Genomic DNA, 20367 nt, shown 5'->3' with positions numbered 1-20367 from the left:
AGAATCCCAGGCAACAGAACTGATCAGAGAGGGTCTAGTGACCCTTTTGGAATGGCCTAGCTCTTAAAGGGATTGGGAAGTTAAGTGACCTTCACTATTTCTTCCTCTCCCTCTTTGTGTGTGTGTGTGCGCGCGCGAGCTTGTGCAGGCACGTGTGCACACATAAGGGAAAAAGACACTATAGTACACAAGGTTGCTTGGGAAAATGGATTATTCTAATAAAACTTTATTTTTTCAAACACAGCCACAGAGGCAGAACCTCATATTTTAACACACACAGACTTATGGATTTTTTTAATATAAAACAAAGTTTACGAAAAAATTTTCCACTTTTTGTTTCTGTAATCCCATTAGCACAGGGACTTTGGCAGCAGGTGGGAATGAAGGGCAGCTGGAGCTGCTATTGGGCAGTCACCGGGCACAGGAGGAGAGCATCAGCCTGGGAGTGGCTTCACTCACACACGCAGTAATACTCACCTGCTGGCCAGCCACACCACACACGCAGCACAGATGCAGACATCTACACGGCATCAGCCACAAGCCCAGGAGGTGTGCTCCACTCTGGGTAAGCCCAATGTGTGAAAACCCAAATAATGAGACTGGCTAAAGTAGAGGGAGGTTGCTTGCTTTACAAAAGAAGCAATCAAAGGCTCTGCTTTTACATGGTCAGCAGTCCAAATGCATTAAAAAATAGCGTTTGGTTTACACAGAACTGTTGGAACAGATCTACTGTGTAAAACAAATGATTCACGTCTTGAAAAGGCTTGTTCCAGGGCCAAAGGCATTTAAACTGGGAAGCAAGATGATAGTTCTGCCTAGTTTAACATTCCAGACTTAAAGTAATGGAATTAAATATGACAATTGTAGGCCTCCTTCCCCAAGGGTGGTGACCTAAGGGCTTTGGGAAAGCCAGGTTGGAGGCAGAATCACTGCCATCACTTAAACTTAGGGCCTGCAGAGACCCCACTGGCACTGCCAGTGACCTACTGGAGGCTGGCACTACCATCTGCAGCAGAGAGCCCAGGGATGAGGATGCCCCAGGTGGAAAAGAAGCTGGCACCAGGGAAATTATGGACCAAAGAGGGAGAACCAGGGAAAAATGAAACCTACAATAATTACCGGGCTCAGTTTCCCTGGATTCTCAAGAGAGTCTCTGTTAGGTCCTTAGAGACTGGTAGCCCAGTGGTAAGATGTGGTAACTAGCCAGGAGACAGGGAGGAGCCTTGGAAAGGTAGAACCTCTAAGAGCCACAGGTTTAAGAAGACACGGCTACCTCCCCTGAAGTGGAGGCAGAGTCTGAAGCCTCAATAGTATTCCTATTAACATGTGGGAGACATTACACATCAGGCTCAATTCCACAAGGAAGAAAGAACATGACTTCGCTTATCTTCTCTAACATTAGGAACTGGGCCTTAAGACACCATGGAAATTGAACAGAAATATGCCCTTACTATAATAAATGGTTAGGGCAGGTCCAATTTCGTTACACAGGGTGTTCTAAACAGAGCTTCCCAGACGGCAATGGTGGCAGCTTCTCATGCATGCCCACAGGTGCCAGCCCTACCAAGGCATCTGCAATCTGTGAGTCCATCACTCTAGCCACTGGGCTCTGCTGCACTGGCTCAAGTTGTGGGTAAGAAACAAAAAAAAGAAATTCAATCCAATAACAACAAACTCCCAGCTGCTTCTCCTAGCCTTTGCTTTTACACATCCCCAGCCAACCCCTCAGTGAGCCCCAGCCTCTCTGTGGTCTCTCAGGGCCAATTAGAGGCAAATAAACATTTCCTGGCAAGTGTGGAAGACAAGCAAACTATTAAATGCTGAACACCCTTCATCTTTTTTCAAGCAGATCAGAAAGAGACTGGGCCTAGACCTTGCAAGAAGTTCCCCTACAGCCAGCTTCCAAAAGGCAGTGCTGGGGTGGCCTCAAGGATTTGTGGGATAAATGTCACGACACCACTCCTGCTGCCGGTCCACCTCAACATAGTCTGGAGATCAACTTTTTCTCTGACTTGTAAGATCAGAAAAGGAAAGGTCCCCTTGGTGAAGAAGAGAGCGGGGACCTCCTCAGCTCTGCCTCAGTTGTACATCTGTTGGCACCTTCTCAGAGAACGAGAGGCAGGCTGCATGCAGCTTAGACAATCTGATAAAAACAGTGAGTGTGGTGACTGCCTCACAAGCCCTCAACACTAGATTCATCTAGTGAGGGAGGGCGGGACGGAAGAAAAGACCATTAGCTGAAATCACAGTTCTCAAAAGATTCTGCTAGACCCCAAACCAGAGCCATGTGCAGAGCAGCGGTGCTATGAACTTAAAAGCCTGGCTCAGAGCAATTAACAAGAAATAAAAATAAAAAAAAAAGAAAACAAAACAAAAAAAGATTTCTCCTTTTGACACCTTGAACAAGCCCAATGTTATATTAAGAAAACAAGAAACCAAGATTCTTAGGGGCATCCTGATGCTCTGCTGTTAAAGGAGCAACTGCCTTCCTTCCCTAAGGCTATACAAACACACCTTTCCTCAAGTACACACCCATGCGCGCACACACACTCACACAATTTCTCCGAGGAGGCTGACCGAACCCCCCCCACCCTGGCCAAATTCTAAGACACAAGTGCCCTTTGAAGCAAAGGGGCTAGTGAAATTCCCCGAGCTGGGGTCAGCAGACCCCTTCCTTCCCTGCCCACTGCTGTCAGTGGCAGGAATACTCACACTCAGGGCCGCCATGGGGAGGGTCTGCTCTGGGGCTGTCCCTCCCGCCACCAGCTCCATTTATCTTGTCCCGGCCAGTCTCTTGGCATGGTCGAGTTTGCTGGAGCAGGAAGACTTGGGCTGCCCTGAGTCGGAGCCCTCCACTCATCCCCTTTCCCAGGCTGGGCCCTCAGCCTTGGGCCTTCACACGTGTTAGTAGCCATTAGACAGTCTGCACGGGCCCAGGAAGCAGCCTCTCACTTTTAGTTTTCCTCAATCAGATTGAGGTCCAGGTCCCCGAAGTCCTGCTGACACAGTGTCCGCTTGCTCAGTGCCTGCCGTCCCCACCGCACAGACCCCTCTTCCTCCTCTTCGCTTTCACTCAGCACCTGGGATGACCCCTCAACGGGACTGCAGGAAGCAGAAAGAGGTGGGGGACTACAGGCCATGAACCACGGTGGAGAGACGCTGCTGCCTTCTCGGGCTGTTTCTTGGAGACAGAGACCTCCTGAGTATGGTTTCTGCCGACAAAGTTAAAACAAAAACAGTGTTTTCCCAAAGTAACTTAAATTTAAAAAAACAACTTAAATTTCCTGTTTTCTGTGTATGAGAGTTTTGCCTACATGTGTGTACTCCGTGTGCTTGCAGAGAGCACTGGAGGGCACCAAACCCTCCGGAACTAGACAGCCACGATGCAGGTGCTGGAAAACAAACTCAGGTTCTCTGGAAGCTCACCTATGTTCTTACTACTGAGCCATCTCTCCTGGCCTACCAAAATGTAAAGTGTTCCTCTCAGTTACACTTGAAATTCTAGGCTTTTGAGTAAGACACCAAATCATAAAATGTGGAACATTTAGTGTGCAAAGAACCCCTGTCCTCACCTTTTTATTTTGGTTTTTAACAGGGTTTCTCTCTGTAGCCTCGGCTGTCCTGGGACTTGCTTTGTACTGGACCAGGCTGATCTCAAACTTACAGAGATCTGCCTGCCTCTGCCTCCCTGAGCAGGATTTAAAGGCCTGCACCACCACCCCCTGGCCCAGCTTCCAGCACCTGCGAGGTAGAGGCAGGCCGATCTCTGCAAGTTAAGGGGTGTCTTCCCACATAGTGCATTTGGGCCAGCTAGGACTGTAACTATGAGACCCTGTCTCAAAAAACCAAACCAAAGCAACAATGGGTTCTCAGGGAGCGATATTATTAACTCTGTGGCACAGCATGCCCAAGGACACAGTTCACTCACTCCCAAGAGCCATAAAAAAAGAATGGAAGCTGGGAATTATGACGGGTGTGGTAAAACCTGAAATCTCACAGCTCAGGAGGCTGAAGCCTGCCTGGGCTAAATAGACCTTATTCAAAACCAAACCAAAACAACAAAAACAAACAACAAAACCCCTCATTTATATAAGCTCCAGGGCAGGCAACACCACCATCTGCTTATTTAACCACTGTTGTCGCCAGTGCCTAAGCAGACTCAAGTACATAGACTTTGCCATGAACAATTCCTGAGGGGCTGAACAAATCCTCAGAGCCCTGTGACCAACACTAAGGACTAACTTGACAGGGCAGAAGACATTAAAGGTTAAAATTCAATCGTTCCAGGATGGTTTTCTTGTATAAACTCTAGACAGAAGAGTCCCCAGGGAGGCCTTGCCAGAAGGTATGAAACTAGGAGATGTTTACAGTTTCTGGTCTACTAGTCCCACCTGATTCATCTTGTCAAAGTCCAACGAAGGCCGCAGGCGCCGGGAGTCCTCCTCATGACGCCGCTTGACACCAGTTTTTCGGGCATCCAGATCACAAGGCTGTGAGCGGCTTCGGGGAAGGTTGCGGAGACCTCGGGGTCTCCAGGGCAGCTCTGGGGAAGATGCAGGGGAGCTCCGGGCAGAGGGCAGGAAGCGGCTTGCCTGTGGGCCCAGGCTGGGTGACAGGGAGAAGCGGCGCTGGGGTGGGCAGGGTGACAGAGACTCAGCATCACTCTCCCAAGAACCACTCTGAGGGGAGGTGACACAGGGTTGGGAGGAATCTTGGGCCAGGGCCAGGCTGAAGAAAGGAGGGCTGTAGGGTCTGTGGGCTGGGGCACACTGAGAAGAGGCACTGGGAGCTTGGAGGAACCTGAGGCTGGAGACCCGCTTCGGAGGGCTCTGGTGAGGCACCTGCGGCCCACCCCCTCCAGCATTGCCCCGGTGCTTGATGGGAGTCCACAGCTTGGAGGGGGCGGGCCGCCACACTGGCTGCCAGCGAGACAGGTCCACAGGCACCGAGAGTGAGCGGCAGTGCCTCTTGGATGGAGGGGCAGGGGGCACAGGAAGCTTCTCTGGGTCTGGGGGTTCAGGGCTCAGTACTTGGGAAAGGGGCTGCTCCTGTGGGGAGTTTCCCCGACTGGGTGGTCTGAGGTGCAGGCTTAGGCCTGAGGGATGGTAGCTGAAGTTGAGGCTGTCCTGGAACTCAGCACAGGAACAGTGGGGCAGGCCCCTCCAGGAAGCACCTTCTGAAAGGCATTCATAATGAAGTGTGTTAATGGCTAACACATTACAAGAGCTTCTGTACCACAGAATGTAATAAACACTTCATGTCGTTTCACAAAAGTCCCCATGAAGGTAGTACTGTGACTGTGCTTGTCCAAGGTTGACAGGCACAGCTATTAAAGGAACAAAACAGAATCTAAACTTAACTGCACTATGTTACTTTCATCTTAAGAACCCACCTGGCACAAGGAAGGTTTATACAACGTCTGTCACTCCCTCTCAAAAATGCAATGCCTCTAATCCCAGCAACTAGGGAGGCAGAGGCAGGTGGATTTCTGAGTTCTAAGCCAGCCTGGTCTACAGAGTGAGTTCCAGGACAGCTCAGATATACTGAGAAACCCTGTTTCAAAAAAACCCCCAAAACCCCAAACAAACAAACCTGCATGTCTTTGTCTATTCCCACTTACACCCCTCCAATGTCTTATCTCTGCCTACAACTTATTCTTCTCTGCTCCCAGCCTGCATTCTGAAAACCAGGCCTTTTCCCTTCTCCTGTGTCTCCAGGGGTAAGACAGGCAGAGCTGTCTGGAGAAGTAATCAGGCAGGTAAGAGATCATTTTATTCCTAGGAAAGGCAGGGTCTTTGTGGGTCTGATGACAGAGCATGTGCTTGAGAAACCCTAAGACTCTGGGCTGCCTTTGTTCCCCTGTATTTGTGTATATACACTCTGGTTCCCATCTCCTTAGGCCTTCATTATATACTTTTGAAATTTATTGAGACTATATGTTACTATATAGCCCTGTTGCCTTGAAACTTATTATGCAGACCAGGCTGGCCTTGAACTCAGACATCTACCTACTTCTGCCTCCCAAGTGCTGGGATTCAAGGTGTGCACTGGGCTGGAGAGATGGGTCAGTGGTTAAGAGCACTGACAGCTCTTCTAGAGGTCCTGAGTTCAATTCCCAGCAACCACAGGGTGGCTCACAACCATCTGTAATCTGATGCCTTCTCTGGTATGTCTGAAAACAGCTACAGTGTACTCATATAAGATAAATAAATCTTAAAAAATAAGTAAATAAATAAAGGTGTACACCACACTGCCTAGCTTATGGCCTTCTTTTAAAGCCAAACAGATCAGAGGACCAAGCCAGGTACAGTGGCTTGGGTCTACAATCCAGGAATCCACACAGATGAAGGCAAAAAAATAAGGAGTTCACAGGAATTGACAACTACATATTGAATTAAGGCCAACCTGGGTTACATAAATAACAAGAGGCAAACTCCCTGTACCTACCAAAAGTAAGAAAACAAAACAAAACAAAAACCAACAACAACAAAAAAGGAACCGGTTTAAAGGAGTGATCTATACTGCATTCTAACCAGAACTGCAACTTTTAGAGGATGAATGTGTTTTTTTTATTCACTTGTGTGCACATGTTCATGTGAGTATGGACAAGAGCCCACACATGTTGAGCCACACGTCAACAATATGATGTCTCTCGCTCATTCATTTTATTTTTTAGATTACATTTATTTATCGGTATATGCATGTATGTGTGTATATACATACACATCAAGACAATCATGTATGTGAAAGTCAGAGGTCAACTTGGAGAAATGTCTCTCCTTCTACCACTTATGGATGAAATTGAGGTCACTGAGAGCTTTGACATCCTGCCTGCTCCTTTTTTTTTTTTTTTTTTTTTTTTTTTTGGTTGAGATAGGGACTCTCACTGAACCTGTTGCTCATCAATTTGGGTAGGCTGGCTGGCCAACCTGTCTCTACCTCTTTAGGTACTAAGGTACTAGAATTATAGACTCTGCCACCATATCTGGCTTTTATGTGGATGTTGAGGACCCAAACAAAGCCAAATGCTTACAATACAAGCACTTTACCAACAGAGCCACCTTCCCAGTCCTCCCAAATTGTAACCTTCTTCGAGACAGGGTCTCATGTAATCCAAACTGGCCTCTAATTTGCTATACAGTCTTTATTGCCTCTGCCTCTCAAGAGCTGCTTCAACCTCTTGCCTCTACATTCTCATGCAAGACTGATTTAGGAAAAATTGTGAGCTATTCTTTCAAGAATTCTCTAGAAAAGTCACAAATCAAAGTGATATGAAGTGAGACTTGATGACAGAAGTGGTCAACAGTTCCTCACCTCACTAACCTTCCTAAGGCAGGGTCATGGATCCTCATGACCTAATACCTGGCTTTCAACAAGTGCTTCAGAGAAAGGGTGACAGTGGCAGCTTTGGCCCACATGCCTCCCTTGCCAGGTGCCCAGGACAGATGTGTGGCAGCCCAGCAACATGGGCTAGAGAGCTTCTGCTTTGTCTCAGTTATGCTCATGATCACAGGCCTTGGATTAATTCATAATGAAGGAATTGACATTTCAGATATATCTTCATATATCAGAAATGACCTGGAGAAGAAGTTATTCCCTGCAGTTCTGGAGAGGTGGTGAGGCAGGCGACAACTTGCTCACATAAGCATAAGGAGTAGAGTTTGGATTCACTACAGTTCTCGGTAAAGAATAGAAAATTTAGCCTGGAAGGTGGAGACAGGAGGCTGCCAGCCTACCTCCAGGGTCAACAAAAGACTGTCTCATAGGAATAAGATAGAGGGACAGAGCAGAACATCTGGGCCCTGCTCTAGAGAGGGACGGAGCAGAACGTCTGGGCCCTGCTCTGGCTTCAGTGCTTTTTGTATCCATACATACGCATGCACATATGACACATGCACATATATCTCCAAACTAGAAGACTGCAAACTGCCCACAGCCATATTAACAGGGAGTTAAGTAAACTAACACAGAGCCATGGTGCACTAAACTTTAACAAAACACAGACTAGTAGAAAACTTTCTGTGCCAAAAAAGTAACAATGAAGAAAGACTCATATTCGCTTCTACCTGTTACATAAATATCCAGGGGCTAGCATGCTGCTGAGCGTGATGACCCGAGCTCATCCCTGAGACACACACAGAAGGAAAGAACCAGCCTGACTCCCACAGGCCATGATATACACATACCCTGCCCCTCGATAAGTATAATTTTAAAAACTAGAAATTCTAAGCTAGGCCCTGTGGCATAGACTTGTAACCCCACAGGCTGAGGCAGGTAGTTACAAATTCAAAACCAGTCTGTGAAATTAAAAAGCAAAACCAAGCAAAAACTCTATTTCAAAATAAAAGAGCAGGCAGGTCAGCCACAGTGGCACACACCTGTCATCCTGATTACAGGAGGCGGAGGCAGAGGATCAGCATTCAACACCAGCCTCGAGTACACAGCAAGTTCAAAACAAAGGAAGGAGAGCTGCAGACGCAGTCCCACAAGAGCACTTGCTTAGAATGTCTTAGCCCTAGGCTCAATCTCAAGTACCATCAAAAAAGAAAAAATTCTAGTTGGATATGTGTATAAGAGACTAGTTAACAGAGTCTAATCCAGAAGTGATAAATGTACTTGCTGTGAAGGCTGATCACTTAGATCCCCAATCTCTAGAAGCTACATGGTAGAAAGAGAAAACCAACTCCCAAGGCTGCCCTTGTACCTCAGCATGCATACACAGCCTGCCCACCCCACCCCACCCCACGAATGGAAAGGAAGAAAGGTGTAGGTCAACAAAATGGCTCAAGGCGTGAATGCTTCAGGCCAAGCCTAATGACCTGAGTTTAATCATCCCTGGGACCCATGTGGTGGGAGACAATTCCTACAAATTGTCCTCTGACCTCCACACACTGTGGCACATTTGTACATACATTTTATATACTAAGTGTAAAAACCAAAAACTAGTGATAGGCGTTACCTCTCCATGCCATACACAGGAAGGGCTTGACTTGGCGGCCAGATGCCCTGTCACTGAGCTACTGCTTTCAGAAGGTACTTTCAGAAAAGAGCTAGGAGCTACATCCAGAGGATGACTTTTGCCAACATAATATTTTTGCTCTTTTTATACTATGTAAATGTTTTACCTCTTCAAAGCAATTACATTAGAAAAGTTAAACTGTTCTGGGCTCACATTGTAACCTAGCACTCAGTAGCAATACTGTTAAGAGTTCTAGGTCAGCCTGGGCTACAAGATCCTGCCTTAATTACAAAAGGACAAACTAACAAATGATTTTCCTACAGGACAATAGAGATAAATAGCACTCTCAGAAGTTGGCACTGACAAAAATCAAAAGATTAAAAAACAAAACAACAACAAAACCAAGCTGGTGGCCAGGCAGTAGTGGTGCACATCTTTAATCCCAGCACTTGAGATGGCTTGAAAAACAAACAAAAAACCCAAGCTGGTGTGGAGGCTGGATACCTTAATACTAGCACTCTGGAGGCAGAGGCAGGAGATCTGTATAACTCAAGGCCAGCCTGATCTACACAGTGAGACCCTGTCTCAAAACAAACAAAAAAAGACCACCACAAAAACTAGAGATAGGCTGATCAGGTGTGGTCATTAAAAATCAAGGAAAGACGTGAGGACAGAAGCACAAACAAACATATAGTACATAGAAACCGCAGATTCCTTACCAGACACAAGCTGGAAAGGGTTCCCACAGTTGGGTATGTCTGCATGATCAGGCAAAGGCTAAGAGAGAGACCATCCATCATTATTTGGGTTCAGGACAAGGACATTTTGAGAGACCTCTTACATTCTTCCTATAATTCATGGGCTACCAGGATATTAGACTCCTGTGTTCTCTTCCTAGTGTCTTCCCAAAGTTGGTGAGAAACAAGCCATATCTCAAACATCACAAAGCCCCTTTCACCCAAGTTTTAGCATCCCTGCCCCCTTCCTTTTGGGCTGGGTGTTGAGCTGTTAGTGGGCTTTTCCAGTACAAGCACACCATACAACATAGAACATGGGTAAAATCGTAGCAACAAACAGCCTCCAGAAAAGGGGGAAGATGATGAAGGAGCAGAAATACTGGTCTTTACCAGACTGATGCTGAAGCGCGTGCATTTCAGCTCATCCAGAGTCTGCTTCTGTAGCTGCTCAGTGATCAGGGTTATCATGTTTCTGCCCAGGACTTGACTCGCACACTTTGGAGCGATTGATGGATGTCTTCCCTGTCGTTGTTCTGGATCTCACTCATGAGCCACCTTCTGCCACTGCAGCACGGTTCTAGCACCATTGGGACCTCCCTCTCCAGTCATGCCTGCTGCGTCTGCCAATGACAGAGGGGTCAGCCCCAAGTAACATTAGAGATGGAGAAGGCATGGCACACATACCACAGGGTCCCTATGCCAAGCCTCTGGCAGACACTGTCAATTGATCATAGCACTTTCCTGGTAAGCTTAAAGACAGTCTCAGAAACACTCTGAACTTGGCACTCTTGATATCCAGTAAAATAAACTGGAGTTGGCAAGGAAAGTGAAGCCTACTTACCATTTCTAACCTGGCTTAAATTCTGTTGTGTCTACCTAGAGTATCAGCACCACTTAGAAAACAGCTCAAATGAGATAACCAAATGGTTATTTCCATACTAAATTAACACAATATTTTTCTTATCTTACAGCCAGAAGCCAAGAAAGAAACCCTTCTCCTAAACCACAGGGTTTATAGTACAGAGAGAGGAGCAAGGGCTGGGCAGTTACAGATCAGAATAAAGAGGATTTTAAATGAACAGCTGATACATCACTATTTCCCAGTAGATGCTGCTGGCTATTCTCTCGTCCAATGGGAATGATCCATCAGGTAGTCAGATAGTTCCGATCACATTTCAACTCTACAGATATTAAAAACAACTCATGACTTCATCTAACCAAGTTTTTTTTTCATGATCCCACTCAAAGACCATGGATATAATTAACAAAGATTCTTCCTTATGACTGAAGCAAACTGATTTTTATCAGCAAGCAGCTTCTAAACCCCACACGACTGCCTACCTAAGGGGCTTTGGCCTTGCTCAAACAAAGGAAGAGGAGAGGGGAGGGTAACAATGTCTTTTGTTCTACCTCGTCCCATAAATGACCAACTAGCAAGACCAGAGTCCTGGAGTATTAACTGGTACAGAAAACAACCAACCAAAAGAGCTAACTCTTGAGCAGACACCTGTAATCTTGAGAGGTGAAATCAGAAGCTTAACAGTTCCTGAAGGCCAGCCCGGGGGAAAAAAAAAGCTGCTACCATCACTAGTCTTAACCCAATTTGCTCAGGTAATTTAGGCTAACCATATAACATCCCTGCTTACCCATACGTAAAATGGGCATAATGACCTTACTCTATCACAGGAATGAGGCCACATGAAATATCAAAATAGCTTACCAACTGGCCTATATAAAGTAGTTCACACAGACAGTTTCTTATCTCTCCCTTTGCTGTTCTTCAAAGCCTTGGTATGCCTAAAGAGGTGGTATCATTAAGATGAAGAAAGCTAAGCGTCTATCTCTGGCTAGATGCCAACCTCCTTCACTTGCTCACTAAGTTGGAGCCTAAGGGTTCTTCCTCCTGTGACCTTTTGGCAAAGCCCACTCCCACCCATGCAAAAAAAGAGGGTATCACTTGAGAGGAGCATGACAAAGAAGAGCAAAGTTCCTTGTGATGCACATGGAGCTCTTTGGAAGAAAGGCACAGACGCCAATCATCACGATGGTTAACTATCGTTTCCACACATAATTATTACTACCCCTCCGAACAAAGTCCCACCTTCCTGCTTCCCAGGTTCTAGTGGGAGAAGCGAAAAAGCTTGAATCACTTCTGCTCCCATTTTCTAACTCTGTCCTCAAATATCAACAACAAGGGAACCGAAGTGGAGAATTTCACCCTAGAGAGACCCCAGGCTTCAAGCTGACCAGCCATGAGGAGCAGGGAGCAAAGAAACTTTTCAAGCATTTCATGAGGCTTTTGGACAAACAGCAAACTCCCAGCCCTCTCTAGGAGCAGCTGAAGAGGGTGATTTTCTATTTTTCTGCATTTTAATTGTTGGGATGTGGCCACACACAGCGGTAATTGGAACAATGCAACTACCACCACGCAACTGATACTCTCAGCCTGAGTTTCCTAAAACAGGCCAGGCTGAGAGGGGCAAAGGAATCAAACCAGGACACAAAAGAAGGCAAACCAGCTCTGCAAGGGGCCTCCTCTTTCTCAAGCAGACATTTAGAAAAGTGTGAGAAACCCTCTCTGGCGGCCTTCCTTCCCCTTCCATTTTGTGTATCTGAGGGGTAGACAGCTCTCAACATTTCACTAAACAAGTTAAAACTTCTCAGCTGAACATTTCTGGCACACAAGGCTCAACCCTTCACTGAGCAAGCAGGCCGCTCGGTCCTCCCAGTAACCCCAGGCCCAACTCTCAACCCAGGATCTCCCTCCACCACAATCCCCCTAAGATAACGACTAGACCCCCGACTCCTATTGGGTAGAAGCAACCCCTGACACTTGCATTTCAGGGATACTTAGGTTGTGTTGAAACCTGGACAACCTAAGATCCAGTCAGAACAGGAGAAAAGAAAGTCACAAATCCCCTGGGGGCATTCCCCCCAGGTCTCCCAGTCCCACACCTCTGGAAAAACTGAAGGAAAACATAAGCGAGGCAGGGAGAGGCAAGAAAAGGCAAATGGTTATTAGAATGCTTTTCTTCCATATGGTTCTAGTGAAGATAGGGGTGACAAGTAGGGTGCACCCATCCCCCCACGACGAAAAAGCAAACGACTAGGCTCCCTCTAATCTTCAGCCTCTCCCTCTGTTGCCCTGCCTGTCCCCGCGGGGTGGGGCATGGGGCATCTACTGGCCCCCCGGGGGGGCACTCCAGGGTTTGCTCTGAGAGACTGTCGCTCTCCTCTTTCCATACTGGTTCCCCATCTGACCGCGGGAAGCGAACTCAGGACGCAAGGGATGGGAAGGGTCTGGGACATGCACTCCGCCACCCCCTCCCCCACCGGGTCCCGTGCTCTCCCGCCGAGAGGGCCAGTGAGGCTCCGCCGCACCAGCGGCTGGACTGGGGGAGGGGAGAGAGGGAGGGACGGTCGCGGTGCCCGCCCCGAGGCCCCAGCACCACCTGCCCTCCTCTACCTACCGCGGCTCCAACAGCTCCCTGGGCCGCGGCCGGAGCAGCTCTGAGCGCTCCGTTCGCCCCACGGTGCCCTTAAAAGGCGCTGGCAAGAACCAACAGGCCTTTGAGGAGAGTGGGGGGGGATCGCGTCTATTCGCAGAATCCCCCGGAATCTTCCGAAGAGGCCCGAGCCCTACGTGGTGTCTCCCTCAATCTTTTTCAGATTAGTGTCGTCGGAAAGGAGCCTAGAGCCGTGGTTTGGGGACCCGATGGTTTCCTCACTAACTAATCACCCCCTCCAAAACGTCGAAGAAAGTGGACGGGCCCAGTTGGAAGCACATCACGAAGCCCGTAGGGGAAGCCATGTCGGATAAAGGTAAACAAAGCCATTGTCCGTTCCTTCCCTTACACCATTGTCCCAACTGAACTATCTGACTCAACTCAAACCACGAAACAGTATTAGGCAAAGTCGTCTCACCTGGTTTCCTGTCCCTTCTGACACAGCCACCTTTGTGTAAGCATCCCCCCACCTTCCCCCGGCAAGGACTGATCCTCGGCGTGAAGGCTGCTGGGAAATGTAGTCCAAGCGCCGGTCAGGGCCTGCTCTGAGTCTCCGGAGCCACTCTTCTAGATGCTCGATCTGCTGGACCTTTTTATAAACCTGACATATATAACGGTTGAGGACCTGTGTCCCCTTGCTCTGTAATTTGTTCTCGCCCAAAACACTTTGTAAAGCTGAGACGGGCCCGAGGCTGTTCACTCTCTCCCTTCTCTATCCTCCTTACGCCCCCCCCCCCAAGCAGGATGAGGTAATGGGATTGTGATTATGACATCATAGGTGGTTCAGTTGCGGGGTGTATGGGGGTGGAGCAGGATGGTTATAGCTGGACCACTTAAGATTGAGGGAGGGAGGAAGCTGACATAGGAGGAACCGATGTCAACATTACTGTATTTCCTCTTCAGGAACTGGAAACCACCTTTTTATTAAGTGTGCACCACTATCACCACCTCCCACCTCAGCCAAAGTTTTAAGTCCTTTTTCAATAGACTGAATGTTGATGTAATTAGGGAAGACAGCCCATAGAGGTTCCTGGCTCTTCTGTAAATTGAAGATCTCAGCTGAGAAAAAAAAAGTTTTCAATAAATACTTTCATGCTCAGATCACTATGTAGGGCAGAGTTTTAGATTCCTTTTTTTAATCGGTTAGAAAGTGGTAATTCCAGTCATTCCATTATTACAGTTGTAGCAGCAAATCCCTAAAAATCAAGTGTTTCCTCTGAATATTTTGCATCCCCCTGGTCTGGGAGAGGTAGACCAGTAGATTTAGTGATGGAGAAGTTCATCTTTCAACTGGGGAGGAGAGGAAGCAGGAACCTTCAAGTATGCAAACTGAAAAAGAAGAATGAAAAAAAGTATTAAGAAGTTGAGGTGGGAGGCCAGGGGAAGTGGGACGCATCTAAAATTCTGGCACTGAGGAGGCAAAGGCAAGAAGACTGCCTCTGCTTCCAGGCCAGCCAGGCAGCCTTTCAACTGCCGAGCCAGTCAAGGCTTCACAGTGAGACCTAAAAAAGAAAAATGTGTGGGGAGATTTATTTTGCATTGCACATGTTCCTTTGACAAAGAGTAAAGGGGATGTGGCTTCCTGCAACTGCACTGTGCTACATACTTTGCTTATCTTTGAGACAGGGTCCCATATAGTCTCAGACCTTCTATGTAGATAAAGATGTCCTTAAACTCTGTTCTTCCTGCCTCAGCCTCCTAGGTGCTGCGATGACAGACATAAGTTGCCATGTCTAGTTGTACTATATACTTTAAGTAAACATATATATTACTGTTTTCCTTTCAATCACCAAATGGAAACTCCTTAACCCCCTGAAAGGTTAAATGGCTGCCCAAGTGGTAGGTAAGTTATATCAAAATTAGAGACCCTTAACCCCTTGTTTTGGTGGTTTGTTTTGTTTCTGTTGTGAAATAGGTTCTCATGTGAACCCTGGCTGTCCTGAAACTTACTGTATAGACCAGGCTAGCCTTCTGGTCACTGAGCTCCTGACTTGTCTCCCAGTGCTGAGGTTATGGGTATGAGCCACCTTGTTCCTTTTTATTACTAACCATGCTTACTAAAGTTAAATGGTTGTATGAAAGTTAAGCTGACATTGGCTTATTTGCCAAACACTGAAAGAAACTGAGTCATGCTTTTTGGTTCAAAATTATAATTCCAGCATGTGAGACACTGAAGGAGGACTGCCGTGAACTCAAGGCTTCCCTGGGTTACACCACAGTCATTCTAGGCCAGCTTGGACCACAGAGTAAGGTGCTATCTTACCCCCTTACTGCCACCACCGAAAAATAAAAATAAATAGAAAATAAAAAACATAAAAAAAGACAGAAAGTAGAGAAGGGAGGAAGGGAAGGAGGGAGACTAAAACAAGAGCAAGGATTGCTATAGTTCACTACTGCATAAGAAAACCACCGCCAGTCATGTATGAGGACTCATTTGAAAGGCCCCACAGTTTCCTGAGTATATAATCTTCATGTGTGTGATCTTAGACAACTGTACAGAACAACACCACCCATAGTTATGCCTCTCGATTTTCAAGGACGTTTTGGATGGCTTTGCTTTTTTTTTTTTTTTTTTTTTTTTGTTCTTTGTTTGCAGGTCTTGTGTTTGTTTGGCAGAGGGATCTCATGTAGCTAAGGTTGTCGGCTTTAAATTCCTGACCCTGCTGTTAATTTTTGTAATGAACTCTTGTTTTAATGTTTTCTAAAAATCACTTTAAATGACACAAGTAAAACTCCTGCTGTGCCTGCTTTCCTCTTTCCAGTGTGGCACTTACAGGAGTGTACCACCATGCCTAGTTCCTTCATCTGTGGGGAAGAGAGGTCAGATCCAGGGAGGCTGGAGAGCTCCAGCCCCATCTCCTTTGGACTATTATCTTATTTGTGCCTACACAGCCTAGGCCCCATCTATTTTCCTGATCCAGTGGTTTTGCCAGAGAATACTACCTGGGCCTCTTCCTCGCCTCTGTTCCAATTCTCTGAGGATTCTGGGTCCTGGGGCCAGTTATCCAGGAGATCATCTAAAGTAGAATCCACTGGCCTTAGGAAGTTTTTTGTTGCCTCCCTAGAGGGGCAGCAGAATGAGAGAACACACACTCATGCAGATACTGCCCCCTCCCTCCACCCAGTAACACAACCTAAATCTCCGCACAGTGGACAGAGTAGAGCTCAGACCACACCACGCATAAGAGCCAGATTAGTAAACGCACCCCTCAGCCTGGCTGTCAGGGAGAGGCTGGCCTGGGGGGTCCCAGGTATGCAGGGCTCTTCTCCATTGCCTGATCTGGGCATCCCAGGATCGGCGGCTGTACCTCCTGTTTTTGTTTGGTGTTTGAGGGTGAAAACCCGGCTGTCGTTGTGCCCTGACAATGACAAATATGGGTCAGATTGAAGTGAAAGGAAAGGGACACTGCTCATTGCTTCTCACAGTAAATCAGAAGCCTAGACAGGATTAGCCAAGGACAGGATGATGCTCCAATCCAGCAAATACAATGAGCCAGGCCTGGTGGCACACAGTTAACATCCTGAAATGTTAGCCCTCAAAACAAAAGTTCAATGTCATTCTTAACTACCTAGAGAGTTTGAGACTAAGAGACACAGATGGAGAAGGAGAAAGGGGTAGGGGATCTTGTTCCCTTGTAATGTTTACTTCAGCCGCAATTTGAATGATGTGGGTCCTTGAGTAAAGATGATATCTAGGTTTTGATACATTTCACATATGTACATGGAAAAATAACAGGAACTACAGAGGAAGAAGAGGGGAGAGGTCTGAAGGGAGCAGAGGAGAGAATAAGAGAATATTGGAACTTATGGAAAGCAGAAGAGGGGGACTGAGATGGCTCAGAAGACCTGGATTTGATTCCCAGCACCCACGAGGTGGTTCAGAACTTTCTGTAGTTCCAGTTCCAGGGAATCGCACATCATCTTTTGGCCTCCACAGCCATGCAGGTGGCATATAGATATACATGCAGGGAAATCATAAATGCATAATAAAAACCTTAAAAAGTTAAATGAATGAATAATAGTGAAATACATTCATATAATGAAGGCATCCCAGTGAAACCATTCCTTTGTACAGCAACAAAGAAAATTAATAAGAAAAGGAACGTGGGGGTCAGCAAGATGGCTTAGGAGGTTAAAAAAAAAAACATTTGCTAGGAAGGCCTGATGACCTAGTTTTGTCCCAGAAGAGCCTGTCCTGGAAGTAAAGACCCTTTGACTTCCACAAGCACATCTGAACTCACAACACACACATTAAATAATTAAAAAAAAAAAAAAGAAACAAAACAGAACAACTTTAGGGGGAAAACCATGGATAAGCTTTGAAAGTCTTCTGGGCTAAGACTACTTCTACTTGAGAGAAATCTCAAATGTATTGGGGACTAGACTGCTGGAGAATCAGACCCTCTGTCCCTAGTCCCCAGTTTCCTTTCAGTACTTGACAATGCACTACAGCCACTTGGCTGGCATCCTTGTTGTGACTGCCTACAACTGCACTCACCTGGGAACCTGCTGCAGAAAGCTCTGGTACCCAGGTGTGCACTTGCCATAGTCTATCTGCTTCTGCCGCCGCCGCAAGACCGCTTCATCTGTCTCAACTTCCCACCTACAGGGAGGTATACATGGTGCCTCAAAAAGTCAAGGCAAAATAAAAGCTCAGACTACCTCCAACCCCAGCCATGTTTCCCAACTTACCTGTCACCACAAGGCTCTGTGGTGACTCCCACACTTACCATCTCTATCTTCAAGGACAAAGACATTTCACACACCTCCTTTCCGGGGAATCAGTTTCTACAGCTAAAAGAGATATTAATAAATCAACAGGTCGAAGATGCTACATTTTTCAGCCACTGTAACTGCCAAGATCCTCAGAGCAGATAATGGTTATGGGGTTTTGTTGGCATTTTGAGACAGGGTCTTCTCCACAACCTCAATTGGTGGCTTGAAAGGAACTAGCTTCCAAATTGTAGTGTTTTTATGTCAGCCTCCCAAGCTCTCAGGTTACAGGAGTGAGCCAAGTCCAGCTTCTTTTCTTTTGCATATGTGTGTGCTGTGTAAGTCTGTTCACATGTATGGGTGCATGTGTGTGCTTGTGCATTAGATCAGGTGTCTTAATCTTCACCTTTCATGTTGATGTAAGATCTCCACTCGATCCCAGAGAGCACAATTAGACTAGCCAGCTTGTTCCAGGTAGCCATTGTTTCTATCTCCTGAAGGCTAAGATAATAGGCAGGCCATCATTCTCAGCATTTACACAGGTTCTAGAATCAAATCTGGTCCTTCTGCTTGCCTTAACCCACTGAGCCATTTCCCTACGCCTGAAGTCCATCTTTAAAAGGTTGTATTTCTGACTTTCAGAAAGTGGTCTGCAAGCTATTAGCATGGGTAGCACCTGGTGGCCTTAACCATCCCTGGGCCTCTATAGATCTATTACCCTGCATTTTAAATAGTTACTTAAGCTTTAAATTAAAACATTTCCTTTGAGACAGGGTTTTTCTAGATAGCCCAGGTGGCATTGAATTTGGGATTCTCCTGCCTCAGCTGTATAAGGTTTTAGAAGACAAGCTCTCACCACCAAGTTCCCACCGTTTTCCTTGATACTGGGTCTTGTTATGTAGCTTAAGACTGGTAAGCTTATTATCCTTCCTTAGCCTCTGCAATGCTGAGATTACAACTGGGCATTACCATACTCAGCTCAAACATTTTTAGTTATAAAAAATATCAAGGTTAGTGTGTTAACACATGCCTGTGATCCCAGAATTTAGGTGGTTAGGGCAGGAGAATCATGAGTTTGAGGCTTACCAGACCCTGCTTTAACTAACGAAGGAAGGAAGGAAGGAGGGAGGGAAGGAAGGATGAAAAGGAGGGAGGAATGCTGGAGAGATGGCTGAATGGTTAGATGCACTGGTTGCTCTTCCCAAGGGCCTGGGATCAATTCCCAGCCCTCATATAGCAGCTCACAACTGCCTGTAACTCCAGTTTTAAGGGATCCCACACCTTCACACAGACATTCATTCAGGTAAAACATGAATGCACACGAAATACAAATAAAATACTAAAAAAAAAAAAAGAAAGAAAGAAAGAAAAGAAAAATGTATCCTGAAGAAGAGTAGAGGAAACTGGGTGGGTGTGGTATTACCCCTGTAATCCCAGACTTCAAGAGGCTGGGGGGATTTCAAACTGAAGACAAGTTTAGGCTACACAGTGAGATCATGTCTCAAAACACACAAAGAGTATATTATAATGCTTTGCTAATCAATAATATGGTCCTGGGACCAAAGACACCATCATCAACTGAGAATTGCTTACAAATCCAAACCCAAACCTACTAAATCAGAGTCCACATTTTTTTTCAAGATCTCCAGGTGGTTAGTATGTACATTATTTAAAAGTTCCCACCTAACCAGCACCCCACACTCACGGCCAATTACTTCATCTATACTCACACCCACTCTCCAAAGTTTTGAGAGAAAAAAAGTTTCTTGGATTGGGGGAGGGGTGTGTGCTGAGCTGAAGAGATGGTTTGGTGGTTAAGAGTACATACTGCTGTTGCAGAGAAATTGCCCATGTTGGGTACCTCACAACTGCCAGTAACTCCAGCTCTAAAGAATTGCCTCTGGCCTTCCAACTGGCACAAATGCTCATACACATATACACATAATTAAAAATAAATCTTAAAAAAAATAATTTCTTGGAGTGGGAACTAACAGCTAAATGACAGTGCTTGTCTAGTGTGCTCTGAGTTCCATTCCTATTACCACCACCACTACTACCACTAGTATACTCGCCCCGTTCTCCTTGAAGCAGGGTCTCGCTCTAGCCCACGGAGATCTGGAACTCACTCTGTAGGGCAGGCTGCCCTCAAACTCACGGTGACACTTCTATCACAGTCTTCCAAGTGCTGGGGTTATAAGCATGAAACCCTCCTGTCATAAAGAATACGTCACAAGGTTCCGTTCCTCTGCTCTCCCTAAAAAGGAATTTCTATCCTGAAAACCTCTCGGAAGGGGTCAGTGACAGCTCAGCATCAACACACACCAGTTGTGCCTCAACCACTGCCACACCGGCTGCAGGAGCTCTATTTCCAGCCGAAAGGTAACAAAACCCAAGAGTAACAACGCAGGAAAGAAGCAAGGAAAAAAAAAAAAAACCACTTGACTCAAAAACA

The 20367-nt window shown here is 46.4% G+C and overlaps 1 protein-coding gene across 2 annotated transcripts; it reads right to left on the bottom strand.

Annotated features, from left to right (window-relative positions):
* Positions 1-210: 210 nt before the first annotated feature.
* On the bottom strand, positions 211-13669 carry FAM53C (family with sequence similarity 53 member C). Of its 2 annotated transcripts, none has more exons than XM_080920180.1 (5): positions 13621-13669; positions 10087-10316; positions 9679-9736; positions 4392-5176; positions 211-3212 (listed from the first exon to the last, which is right to left on the bottom strand). In XM_080920180.1, exons 2-5 carry the CDS (start codon positions 10162-10164, stop codon positions 2955-2957), a joined length of 1179 nt encoding a protein of 392 aa, XP_080776306.1. In that variant the 5' UTR covers positions 10165-10316; positions 13621-13669; the 3' UTR covers positions 211-2954. The 2 variants fall into 2 exon arrangements, with proteins under 2 accessions (XP_080776306.1, XP_080776305.1); XM_080920179.1 differs by lacking the exon at positions 13621-13669 and adding an exon at positions 13167-13224.
* Positions 13670-20367: the final 6698 nt, after the last annotated feature.

The sequence above is a fragment of the Micromys minutus genome (assembly GCF_963924665.1).
Source record: "Micromys minutus genome assembly, chromosome: 8".
NCBI lineage: Eukaryota > Metazoa > Chordata > Mammalia > Rodentia > Muridae > Micromys > Micromys minutus.
This window is presented reverse-complemented; position numbering and strand designations above follow the sequence as displayed.